The 13,674-nt window shown below is 39.5% G+C and overlaps 1 protein-coding gene across 2 annotated transcripts in view; it reads right to left on the bottom strand.

Annotated features, from left to right (window-relative positions):
• LOC137298100 (dual 3',5'-cyclic-AMP and -GMP phosphodiesterase 11A-like) overlaps positions 1-13,464 on the bottom strand; it is an 82,984-nt gene extending 69,520 nt beyond the window's left edge. For both annotated transcript variants that reach the window (XM_067830179.1, XM_067830178.1), the window contains exon 1: positions 12,585-13,464. In XM_067830179.1, coding sequence (XP_067686280.1) covers positions 12,585-13,394 — 810 coding nt within the window. In that variant the 5' untranslated portion in view covers positions 13,395-13,464. The remainder of the gene's footprint in view (positions 1-12,584) is intronic.
• Positions 13,465-13,674: the final 210 nt, after the last annotated feature.

Below are 13,674 nucleotides of genomic sequence, written 5' to 3' on the forward strand. Positions count from 1 at the left end.
AAAGTCCAGCATACGCCAGACTGTCGATAATAAAAGTTAACGTCACGTACATGAATGAAAGTCGGAAAATGACCCGAGAAAGGTCAAAGATGTAAGACTTTCTTACGTTTTCTCTTGTCTGAAATTTAATGTAACAGGAATTACCTTGAACAAACACTACCGGATTTCACTTAATGCCTAACCGCTCGGGATGAATAGTTAGCCAAATGAATATTGCGGTGACCCCTCTCGCAATAGTGCAGTATTCGATTCCAGTTACCAACTTCGTCATGGTTTTGGAGGAGACAAGCACACAGATTTTGAATAGCACACGTGTACATTGCTCTCTTGTTTCATTATGTATTACGAATGCAATCATTCTGCGAGTTACCGAGTGAGTATAGTTTTACGTCACGGTACCCTTTCGCACTATTGCATACATGGGCTTCCCACTTTGTACCCATGCGGGGAATTGTACCCGGGTCTTCGTCGTGACGGGTTGACGCTCTAACCACTAGGCTACCTCTCCGGCCGTCATTCTATGAAGACTTCAGAAAGCGTCAAACCTCTGCATGAATATGGAATGGCTTTGTCGCTTGTACTTACATCTTTAGATCACTGAAGTGAAACATACGTGTTTCTTTATTTGAAATTGTCCCTCTTCATGATTGTATCTTTATAATGTACATCGTATTACGTTTATCTAATATAATTGTCTTGAAAATGTCTCTTCCAAACCTATCGCAGAGACCTGAAGGGGAACATGGTGTCGTCAGTAAGTCGGTAAGACAATGTCCGTAATATTTGAGAAGGGCGTTCAAACTCCACATGACCGCTGAATCATTCCGTCGGGACACTAATCCTAGTATCACGGGCTTGTCGTATGGGTCGATTACATATTTGGTGTCGAATGTTACTACAGTGACATCGAGGATCATAGTTCATGCTTCCTCACTATTTTTTATCTGCCAGTTCTCTATTTAAAGGTCGTCATTGTATATAGCTACCTTTGGGGAAAACAAGTCAACCATTGTCTCCTTTTAACAGAAATGTTCCAGCTATATGGAGACTGTCTTTAAGTAATCAAGACAACACAATGCAGTGATTGATACCATGAGCATCGGTCTACGCTATTGGGATTGGACGAAACGTAAGAACCAGCTAAGGAAGCCTGACCCCGACAAGCATGAGTTGCCGGTGATCAGTTCAAATCCGGATGTTCACGGATGGAGGTACTGCTAGGGCAATGCTCTGTAGAAACATGTCATAACTGACACGCAAAATTTATTTGCAATAAACCAAATAATACTGTCTCAGAAACCATGTGCTTTGATGTCAATATTGAGTGAATGTTGACTTTGCTTTATTGTGCTTCTCTGCAGAAACCGTACACCCCCGCGTTAACAGAACAATAACAGTCAATCAAAAGTGTCATTTCACCTTAGAGAAACAGAGTGACCATCCACCAACGAGAACTTATATTGCTTAAACATATAAATCAAGCTCTTGCCTTTCACATAACTGACATTTATCTGAATCATTTATTTAGATAGGTGTGACAATGTTAGGTTTTTATTGTAGCAATAGTTGCCACCGTTATTATGTCTTAATATACGACCATATGACGGTCGTTTTGATAATGAGCAGAATTGCAGCCAAACCCTATGTGAGTTTGGTCATGGTTCGTTTTTAGAAACATTTCAGCGATATCATGAATGAAAACGGATTGTCTTGTATTGTTGATACCGACATGTTACATGTCCAAGCCACATGTGCTGCCAATGAACACGCGTCTTTAGTTAAATGACGAATAATTTCCTGGATAAAGGTTTTAAGGATAATGACCATATCCGTTGTATGAAAGACTGATATACCGCAACTGAATTGCTCACTTTACTGAACATTTGTATAAATAATAACAAAGCAGGCTTGGGACACCAGAAATGGGCTTCACATATTGTACACATGTGGGGGAATCGAACCCGCATCTTCGGCGCGACGAGCAAACGCTTTAACCACTAGGCCACTCCACCGCCACTAAAACATATTAATAAATCAATGCGAAGGTGACAACATATTTATTGTATCGCTACCGTTCTTTTGCAAACTTTAGTCATGATTACACTAAAAAAAGACTATAATCTGTACTTTAATACGAGTGAGTGATTGAATTTAGTTTTACGTCGATTTTTAGCATTGCCAATATTCCAGCAATATAACACATTGTGCCAATGTCACACATTGTGCCAATGTTAGGGGAATCGAACTCGTGTCTTCGGCGTGACGAACGAACGCTTTAACCACTAGGCTACCCCACCGCCCCACTTTACTAAGAAAGTGTAATCCCAAATATATATCGTATGTTAAACATGATGGTATAAAATTTTATACCACAACTTATGACATGTTGTTGTCACGGACAGAAATGAATCTGGACTCCACCGATGTGTTTTTCTGTCTTTAGGAAAACTAGAAAGGAGATGCCATCACTCACATATTTCATGGCAATAATGTTAAGATTCTGAAAACAAATTCACAACTGACGAACACCAAGTGGACAAAAGACAGCCAACGCGGTGGATGAAGACATCAGTTGGCGGCAATGACATCTTCATGCCTTCTGAACAATGGACTCATCAACAGTCGCATTATTAAATCCATTCTCCCGTATATCTGAGGTGTTACACTTCAAGTTCACTTGAAGCCCTTAAATTACGTCCTCGTCTGTCCTATAGCATCGTGTAATTAGAAGTGTGCGAGGCGTGTTAAGTCTTGAAGTCAGGCTCTGGTCGCTGACCGATGACATTGTCAGAGCCCATGAGACAACAGAATCTCGTCATGACGACCGTCGGAATGTGTTTTCACTTATACGAGCTGGATATGATCTAAGATAGCTTTGGGAATGGAATCTAGGGTCCTGGCGAAGCTGGTTAGATTATTGTAATTCCAACAGTTAAAATAGATTGGCGCCAGTCGTAGCTTTGATACCGGTCCTGAAACTGGTGCCGATAATGATAGACGTTGAAGATAGTATACCTCCTGCCTACGAACTCATGGAAACTACAGAATAGTCAGACCAATTTAGGTCATCTAAAAGCAAACCTATATCACGTAGAAATACAATACATAAACCATTTACATTTGTACATTTATATGTACTATAAGTCACGTTCCTAAGGAACTGACGAATATATTTTTGACAAGGCTACATAGTTTTATGCTAGTCAATATGGGTAAAGCTAATTTATGTTAACTTAATATTATATTGAATTAAATTATTTGTCCCTTTCAGTTCTTTAAAGCGTAGTTAACTGTATGTAGTTTGTATGTCTGGGTTTGAGGCGAACTAAGGTGTAACCTTTTCACGTTTGAACTGTACCCGAAATGTGAAGTAGAATAATAATAGTAAGTGTTTGCACAAAAAAGAAGTAGTGAAACACAACCTCTGAGTGCTATCGTGCTACAGTCAAACGTTAGCATGGCCTTGTACGGACATCGTCATGATATCACCACCAACAAACGACGAATACTCACAGGAATATCACAACATGGATGTTTGAAATAAATAATTACTAAGCTTTGAAATAAATAATTACTCTTTACACATCATGTTATTGGGAGCAGGTAGAAAGTACTGTGTCAGTTTATCCGTGGAAGCCAAACGACAAACTTTGGGTTAGCTGAGAGCTTTTTCTGTTCATTAGAAATTCATTAGGTTCTATTTCTTTCAATAAGACTAACAAACTGCGAAAACGAATAACTTCTGAAGTGAGGACTATACCTGCCAGAATGTTTCATATCTGACAGAATTAATTAGTCTGAGTGGGTTAATATTGTTGAGTATAAAGGCAATTTTAATCCTTCCACAATGATGTAAATTTCATCATAAAAATGCAAACTAAGACAAAAATTAAAGAAAACCTCCAGAACATTTGAAACTGCATAGCATAATATTTGATGCCCTTACATCCACGTTAGAAATTAACGTCATAACATATTCATCTTTCTATTACATTTGTGTTAAAGCGAAATGCATACACATGCACAAAAGGTAGGCGTCACCTACTATTTTTATGATCTGCTACTTTGGATACTCAATGGTAACAATAATAACGAGATCTATGACTGTCATTGACATCATTGGTTTGATTATCTTTGGCAGCTTAACGGGTGATGACGCTGTTATGACAAACCATTTGCCTTGCAATGGCCCTGCAGGACATGCCACCATTTTTCATGCCTATCGCATGCCATCTCTCAGTGGTAGTTACACTTTCTCCTCTCCATGAGTGATTTTCGAACTCACTGAAAGGAGAATCTCACAACAGACCTGTGAAACCAAGTGTGTGAAACTTGATTTCAAGATTCAGATGGTAGGTAGGGAAATAGAGTTGCACATGCAGAACGTTTTCCTTTCATATCTTGACAATCTTAGGTTCAAGAATGTATGGAAGGCTAATTCAGTCATAAATATTTATAGTTTGTATTTCTGATCGTCAGTGGTGAAATCAAGACACTATGCAAATAATGGCGCTGAACATTTGTGCATGTGTATATAAAGAACAACAGATACATCTTATGAACTCCTTATCAATAACAGTGCTATGTTAAAGTAGAGGCATCTTGGACAGGAATATCCATAAGATTTATTTCTGTCACGACATAACAGAGTTCTGATACAGAACGTGATGAGGCCTTTCTATTTCTGTTTCCAGATGTGGACGTGATGATGGATGCACAGTAAGTGAGCTTAATTAGGAAAGACGTGGTGAAAACAAGCAAGATTATTTTACTTACATATCGCCGTACATATCTGGTATTTGCGGCTGCATGTACTTTTCCAGATATTATATGGCACCAACAATGGAATTACTGTATGATTAACATAGATACCTAACTCTGACACACTGTCACGAATCTAAGCCGACAAGTCCTTGTTTTATATCCTATATATAGAACTGCTGGTCCAATTTACACATGCACAAGTATTATGATTAACTCGGTTTTCCCTGCAATAGCACATGTCTTGGAAAAGGTCAAGGCAACTTTCATGGAAGAGTTTGCCTGTAGACATATTATGGTCGAAAAAGTCAAGGAAGTAGTTCTTTCTCGAGTAATTTGAGAAGCATGACATTTCCATGTAACGGGGATCTATTGCCAGGTGTACTTTTGGGCTTCGGGTGATGGAGAATAGTTCTCAAGACGAGGTCACACATGCTTTTAGTCGCTTCATGGTACCCATAACGGTAAGGCCACTTATAGTAACCGAAAGAACCCAATACAGATGGAACTGATCTTCAGTAATCCATATCTGTCGCAAGAGAAGACCAACGGGATCGGGTGGTCAAGCTCGCTGATCCATCGAATCCCAACTGCTTAGATCAACGTCAATAACTGGACTGCCTGACCACCTTCGTTAGCGTAATACTGGCGAGTGCGGTGTCTAACAACAAACGGACAAAGAAAGTGAATAAATATGTGTATGGCCCACCGAGCAACGTATATATGAGAAACTGGACCATACAGAACAATACTTCAAACATGTCAGCCTTTCCTCAATTGCTACTCAAAGCGATGAGTTCTCTAGGTCGATTGTAATCAAATATCACTGTTGAATTCGCACAGCAATGGAAGTAATCAATATGAATCGGTTACACACATTGATGTCCACGTAACATTTGAAATGTTGTCACAGTAGCACTGGATGTGCAGCTGCATGCAGGAGTAACTAAATTTCTCACGCTCAATTTGATTGAGTGAATATTGTTTTATGCCGCCTTTTTTGGAATTAATGTAGCAATGTCAAGACGGGGAACACCTGAGATGGGATTGACAGATCCTAATTTTTCCATTTGTGAAATCAAACCTTCGTCTACGGTGGGCTACCATACATACATATAATACAGCTGATGTAAACGTAATCTGTAAAAGTTATGCAGTTCCATTAATAAATCATTCTTGTGCATTCTTCATGTTAGTCTCATCGTATAAGAAAACATGCATGAAATCATGAAATATGAGGGGTGGTGGGGTAGCCTAGCGGTTAAAGTATTCGCTCGTCATGGTGAAGACCCAGGTTCGATTCCCTATATGGTTACGATGTTTGAAGCCCCTTTCTGGTGCCCCCAGCCATGACATTGCTGGAATATTGCTAAAGTAAACGCAACGACGTAAAGCCAAACTCGCTCATGAAGTTATGAAAGATATATAAAATTTATACAACATCATGCCTATTGTTTAATGTTGTCAGCAATATTTGTGCTATATATATTGGGGACAGTAAACGTCATGAGCAAACCAGTGGCCGATATTACTGAATGTTGCTCACGGAGCATAGCAAACCTTCCAATATCGTGTATTGTGCGATACTTACCGGCTTGTTTAACTTACTCATATTCTTTTTGTTGATGTTAGTCTGGTTTGCCTTTTGACATAACATTATTACAATTTTGAAACTATTATTTGGCAGTGTTTACGTGTGAAAGAGTATACAGAACGCATGGATATATGATGAGGATTTCTATAATTCCTCAACAACACATCACTGAATTGCTGCTTCAGTCAGCATGAAAGAACCACACGCATGCAAGAACGCACACACGGACACCAACATTATTCGCGAACAGATAGCTGAAACTTAATCAGAAACGTCAATAATTGATACAATCGTTGTTTCAGACGTCCACGTTCAAGCGTCATATTATCGCAACACATAAACCACGATCGGCCTACAAGACCGCCGTGACTTCTCTCCCTTCCTAACAAATGTGCATGGGATGAAGTCTGTGGAGACAAATGATGAATTATATACCATAAGTTGGTGACAACGCTTGAATCAGTAATGCGCACAGATAATACCCTGAGAACCCATGGGACCTATCAATAATGTATACGTGCCATACTGATATAACTCGTCTCGGATCCTATAGAATGAAATATGCTGATTCAGCACGTATTGTTGCCACACGTGATGCAAGAAGGTATAGTATTACGTCAATAGTTTAACTGGTGTAGCCAACATAGAAATGTCTAATTTGTTTGATGGAGGCGTGGTACTATGAATCATAATTGATCTTTATATGCATGTATTTGTTATCTGTGTGTTGTATGTAGGAAGTATGGCTTCTCTGCGTCTGACTGTACTGTATCACTGCGTAAAACACGGAATACATGAGAGCACATCATAATGAAGGGATGAGTTAAAATTTAGAGTCACATCGGCAGTATCTAAAATGTTTTCCTACACACACAATACATTTTGATATTATAAACCCTGGGCACTGATAAACATACTTTGAATGGCTTGCTCTTAAGCACCTTCTCTGGGGGAAAATTACTTTATACTAATAAGACCTTCATATAGATGACAACTGCTTTTTTATCGTCTAAAACGACGTTTCTGGGCTACTTCTGGAGACAGGAGTATACGTTATATATACCAGTGTTTACAGGAAGAAGATAAGTACATGTATATACAAACAAATCACAGATGACAGATCTAAAATGTCCTGTCCCTATCACCTGAAGAAGGGGCAAGATGTAGCCGAGAAACGTCGTGTTAGACAAAAAGTTGTCATCCATATACTCGTCTTACTACTCTATTCACCAACTTCTAAATGCCTTTCAAGAATCTACTTTACGCTAAATCAAACCCATTTGAGGGTACAACTACATTAGGTATCCATTCGACGAAATTTAGCACGTATTTTACGTATTTGTTTCCACGTACTGATTACATTACATAAACTAAAATTAAATTAAAGCAAGTTAAAAAAAATCAAATCACAACAAGAATCAGCAAATGATTTTTCAATGAGGTGTTTAATCTAACCGTAAGATTATGATCATATTGCACGCTTATCAGGTGAATGGTGACTGAGTTAAGATTTTAAGTCACATGGTAATCTGATAGGTTGCTGAAGATGAACAATAGTTCGAAACTATAACTGTGACATATATCGCTCACCCACGCGTAGGTTCGTCATCATGATCAGGATACAAAGTAGCCGTAGGTGTGATAATGTCAACATATATTGATCGAATCAATTTCAAAATGACGCAGTTGGTCTTGCAACCACAATCGAATAGAACACAACATTTAAAAATAAGATGTCCTGATAAATGTTTCCTTCTTGAAAATTCATTTCACCTAGATGTCACTTTTAATACATGAACGAAATGGCACAGAATACATTGGGTAAGTGAATCAAGACATTATACATTATATATGCAATTGTATTTAGACACGCTATTACAGTCAAAATGAACTTGAAAATATTGATATATTCTATTTCAACCCGATGTATTTCCTTTGGGCTCACGAAAATTCAAGATTAGGGTATGTAACACACACGTGCACACGCACGTACGCACACTTTCCTCACACACACGAGTATACACACATTCGCACAAGCTCACACAGGTGCAAGCTGGATGATATCAGTGTGATGCCGACCGAAGGACAAACGCATGCACAGACAAAGACAGGCAGACAGATAAAAACATAAAGACACCTACATAGGGATACATACAGGCACACACAGGCACGCACACACACACACACACACACACACACACACACACACACACACACACACACACACGTGCATACACAGATACATACAGATACCCACATTAGGACACACAAATACGCGCACGCACGTATGCATAAACATACACATACACAAACACGCAGAAGTGATCGGTCACGAAAACATATTCAATATAAATACAAATCGTCCCCACATTTCAAATAGTTTCGGACCCGGGAAGTCCCGGGGCTCGCTGACTTAGTTGACATAAGTCATCGGTTCCCAATTAGGCAGATCGATGCTCATGCTGTTGATCACTGGATTGTCTGGTCAAGACTCGATAATTTACAGACCGCCGCCGTATAGCTGAAATATTGCTGAGTGCGGCGTAAAACTAAACTCACTCACTTACTCACTCAAATAGTTTCGGGGAGGCTGTCAATGTCTGTAAGATAGCACACCTCCAGGCATGAGTCCAGATTGCGTGTGAGGTTAATTATGTCTGGACTCACATCCTCTTGCCTGAGGCTAGGTGGGGCTATATTTACTATTACGTGGGTTAAGGAATATTTACATCATCGTGGAAACATTAATACGAATCCCTTTTTATGCCATTTTTTTGTGTTTAGTATTTATTATGCTTATGATGATGTACTTCTTCGACGTGCTAATCAATACCCACAGCGCTCCACATGCTCACGTACTGATTGTTCTAAACATAGTTTTGCCACATTGTCTTGAACGTTTCTTTGTTTGCATGTTGAACGCTACGCGCAGCAATTTTCAAGCTATTTGATTGCGGTCTGAGCATTATCGAGTCTGGATTAAACAATCCAATGATTTATATCAGTTGGCAATGCCATGACATGCATGGTCATCTGATCCCGATAGTCTCCTCTTTCGACAACCATGCGTTGCTGACGACCAGTTCCCCAGCTAACAATTTCACGTTGTTACAACACCGTACTGTGACCTCCCAAGGCATATCGTGATGCGTCAGTTTTCCTTGCTTCAAGGTACATTTCTTAGAAATCAACGTACTTTATGTTGTCTTAACTCTGTGTTTAATGTTACTATTTGATTAGTTTTCCGAGTTGTGAACAGTCGAACGATTATTCGTCAGTTTTTTATTTTGATCGTGTGTTTTCTAAATCTGTTTCTAAATAGTGAAGAAAGAATCTCAGTGTGAAAAGTTTTACAGAAACCTCTGTGACACTAAAATATAAGAAACGTTTCACCGTTGTGAAGAACCCAACGCATAACGTTTCCTCAACGTAAACTGAAACGTTGTTATTACGTTGTGACGTAACGCAATACTAACGCTGTAACGTTCCATGTCTTTACCTATGGACAACGTTCCCACAACGTTGTGAGAAGCGTCACAGCGGGACCTCCACTTGTGTCATGAACGTATAGACTTTCTTCAAGACGGGTCATGGAACCTAGCAAACGGTAGCCAACATAATGTTTTAGGCCACAACACTAGACTAGTTAGTCCCATAGAAAGACAAAGGAAACATATATACAAACTTTGGTAATACTATATACATTGCTATATGTCTTGAATGTAGAGTGATAAAACGACAGCGTTGTTTCTTCAGCTAAACACAGGCAACTGCGATTTTCTGTTCAGGTAAAATGTATTTACAAGAGGTTGGGTTTACGATCTGAGTGAGGAATGTCATTGTCGAGTCAACAAAACTACCGATATTTGGTTGGGATATCAAAGTGAAAGCGAACTATCCCTCTAGCATAAAGTTGAAAGGAGCAAAAGGTCACACAAAGTGTAGAGGACATCAACCCAAAGGATACAAAGAGGAGGTATGACCAAAGCCGTTTGATAATGACTGCGTTTATTGGTAAAGTCGTAAGTTTACAAAAGTCTGCGTTCAACGAGTAGGCAATATCCACGTAAACGCTTTCAGAATCACGTTTATTAGAAGAGATTAGATTCAACATAACGCACGCCAACAAAATTGTTCATACACATGTGACACATTAATTTGATTTCTCGCACAAATAACTTTCTCATGATATTTGTCTACACATAACACAATCTTTCATTTCTGGTATGATCCATGTAAACATCTGTGTGTGTATCCAAGCATAGCCTTTGAAGCCCACCGTACGTTGAACAATCAATAACGTTCTTTTCATACACCCTGTCTGACACCGACATGTTTAATGCATTGAGAAACAGCACACAGTACCCGTAATCATACTATCAACGTCAATCCCTGTCTTACAGGAACATCGTCTTTGATTTAGAGAGAGGAAATTAATATCCGCATTGAGTGATGGCTTGTTTGTAGGCAACTGCTCTACTGATAATACCAACCGAACGCTGCACTAGACGATAATGACATTGCGCAGATGTGCTCAGCAATAATAGTTGCTGAATGTTATTACAAAATGAGTGAGCCAGTTGGCTTTTACACCGCCTTAACATTCGTACAGTTACATCACAACGTTTCGAAGAGAAACACAGCTTGTGTAAGGAAAGCTGGCAGTGGTGCAAATCTGAAACTTTTACCACCTTCGTCAAATCCACAATGTGGCGACAAACTTAGGCATATTATTAGAACGAACAGGGATTCGAACCCACGATCAAAGGTTTCTTGCAAAGCCATTACAAGCCTCATCGGCCCATCCATGAGTCCGTCATTCCAAAGAACTTCGATGGTGGTTGGTAATCATAGATAGATAGATCCTTTCACAGAATTTTAGAAACAAAGGGTTCTCTTTCGAGAACGTTGAAAACTAAATCAAATGTATAACTGGCATCGGAGAATGCATGTCCATGTTCTCAAATAAGAATGACTTATGATGACATTTCATTTGTATACATCAAAGGGTTTCTTCAAGGCTTGCAAAAGACCGTTCAAATTCTGAGGAATGATGTTCTACTCCTTTCGATGACATATAGCTGTTCAAAACCGACTGAAGAACTACAAGTATGAATGCCTCATTTGCTCCCACCTCTCTGAAGGAATCGCTGCCATCATATTCGTTGCCGATGAACGTCTCCTCGGCTCTGTAGTATTTATGCGTGCTAGAGCATCAGTTATGGCATCAGCGGGTCAAATAGAAACGCGCCAGGAAACTAGATGCTTCATTACGCATTTCTTTTCAGATGATTTCAGAATAATAGGAAGATTGATCTTACCCTAAGTCCGAAGCATGGGCTAAAAAATGCTTCAGTGCCCTAAAATAGTTTTCGGTTATTTTCCAAGGCGTTTTTATCATTCTAAATTTCTTGTAAAATATTTACCATTACACAGCGATGTTTTTCTTTACTGTGCCGTGGCACACACTCATGACATACGTCATTGGCACAGATGCTTTAGTACTTGAGTCGCTACTAGATTACAAGCAATGGTTTTATAGCATCGTGTAGCGCTTTGGACAATCAATTACCCTGTGCAAGTCAACAATGCAATTATACCTCTACGGTCGTGTGGACACAGTGGATGTTGGTTCGAGTTTCGTCATGTCCATGCGATTATATCATCTGTAATGTGCTATGTGCTTGTTATTAAATGGAATACATCGTCAGAAAGGAAGAAACAGACACACACAGAACAGATGTATCATCACGAATGAGTTGGTGCGCTCAAACTAAGAATACTAAGATGCTATAAGTCAACACAATATTTTCTGTTGTTTCATCATCAGCGTATTTCGAATAGCTGTTACACTTACAAAGGATCAGAAAAATATAAAACATAGCATACACACATATGTGTGAAACACTGAACGTAGTATGCTGGATATAGAAACAGGAGCGTGTGTATAGTATTCCTCACATCGATGGTATATAAGGATGTGCTGATGACATTTTAATATGTTGTCTTCTTTCGATTTACTGATTAAATGACGACTTACTGAAAGAAATGTTACATACACATATGTATACTTCAGGAGTTCATTTCTACGTCAAGAGAATGTGTAACCGTAGATTTATGATCATATACACAATCTCAATACTAGCATGACCACAATAAAGATAAAACTATAGCTGTAATCAGCAGCTGTTCAGCGCATACATCAAGTCAATAAATAAATGCTCCCTACCTCACTTGCATTTTCAAGGTTGACGGTGTGTCCAGTTTCCGCCACATGACCTATAATCCCTTTTCCCCATGGTATTCGTATATCTCCAGTGCTTGATGGCATGATATTTGTCCCAGAGTGAACGTCGAATATTTTGGACACAAGGTTGTGTCTTCCGGATGCTTTTCCCTCCACAAAGAATAGGGAACATTTTTCTGCATCTACAAGTAAGCAAACATTTGCAACGATCTTTGAACTAAGACTCCGTAGATCGAGATCATTGGATATATCCTTGACAATTTCCAGAAAGAATTCTCGTTCGTTGGAGTGCCTTAATTCTCTTTTCAAATCTATGTCTTTGCTTGGATAGCGTGGTAATCTCACTTTGGACTGAATTAATAAACTGAGCATGTTTACAGAGTTTGGGGGGAGGGAGCGGAACTGTCGCATTTCTTTCAAACTACTTCTTCTGGCTTCTGTTGCAGATTCAGGGCTTGACGTCGGTTCATAAGTTCTGAACATATTCCGCATCTTAGATCTGGCATAGTCATGTCGCAAGTGTTTCTTTGAGTTGGATCTGTGATGCCTAGAATCAAAGAATCCTGAATCTCCACACTTGAGATCTATGGGAGAACTTGGACTGCTTCCTTCATTGGACGCAGAGTTGTGTCTTGCAGGTAAGCTGTACTCCTGAAGGGCGCTAAATCCGTGCTGTACAAGCCATTTATTTACAAGAACGATGTCCGCTTTGCGAAGAAAGTACTCGCTCATGGCATCTGGATTAGAGTCCAGCCATTCCTCGATCACCGTTACGTGGTGTGTTGAGGACATGTTTATCTTTTCCTAGAACTGATCACGTCAACATTGTCCCACCTGAAATGAAGCCTGTTCCGCTACACCACATGGCCTACTACGATCCGTGGCCACGGATACAACTGTGGCCCAGTCGAGTTTATCAACTGAGCGTATTGAGAAAAATCAATAATAAAGCGTACGTCAGAGCCCATAGAAAGCAGTGAGAGTATAGCCGGACTCTACAGTAGGAACGACCTGCTGTTGATCTAAGGTTCCGCATGCAAGTCCGCGTAGTAACCTGTCTATAATTGATAAC

The sequence above is a fragment of the Haliotis asinina genome, chromosome 10 (genome assembly GCF_037392515.1).
Source record: "Haliotis asinina isolate JCU_RB_2024 chromosome 10, JCU_Hal_asi_v2, whole genome shotgun sequence".
NCBI lineage: Eukaryota > Metazoa > Mollusca > Gastropoda > Lepetellida > Haliotidae > Haliotis > Haliotis asinina.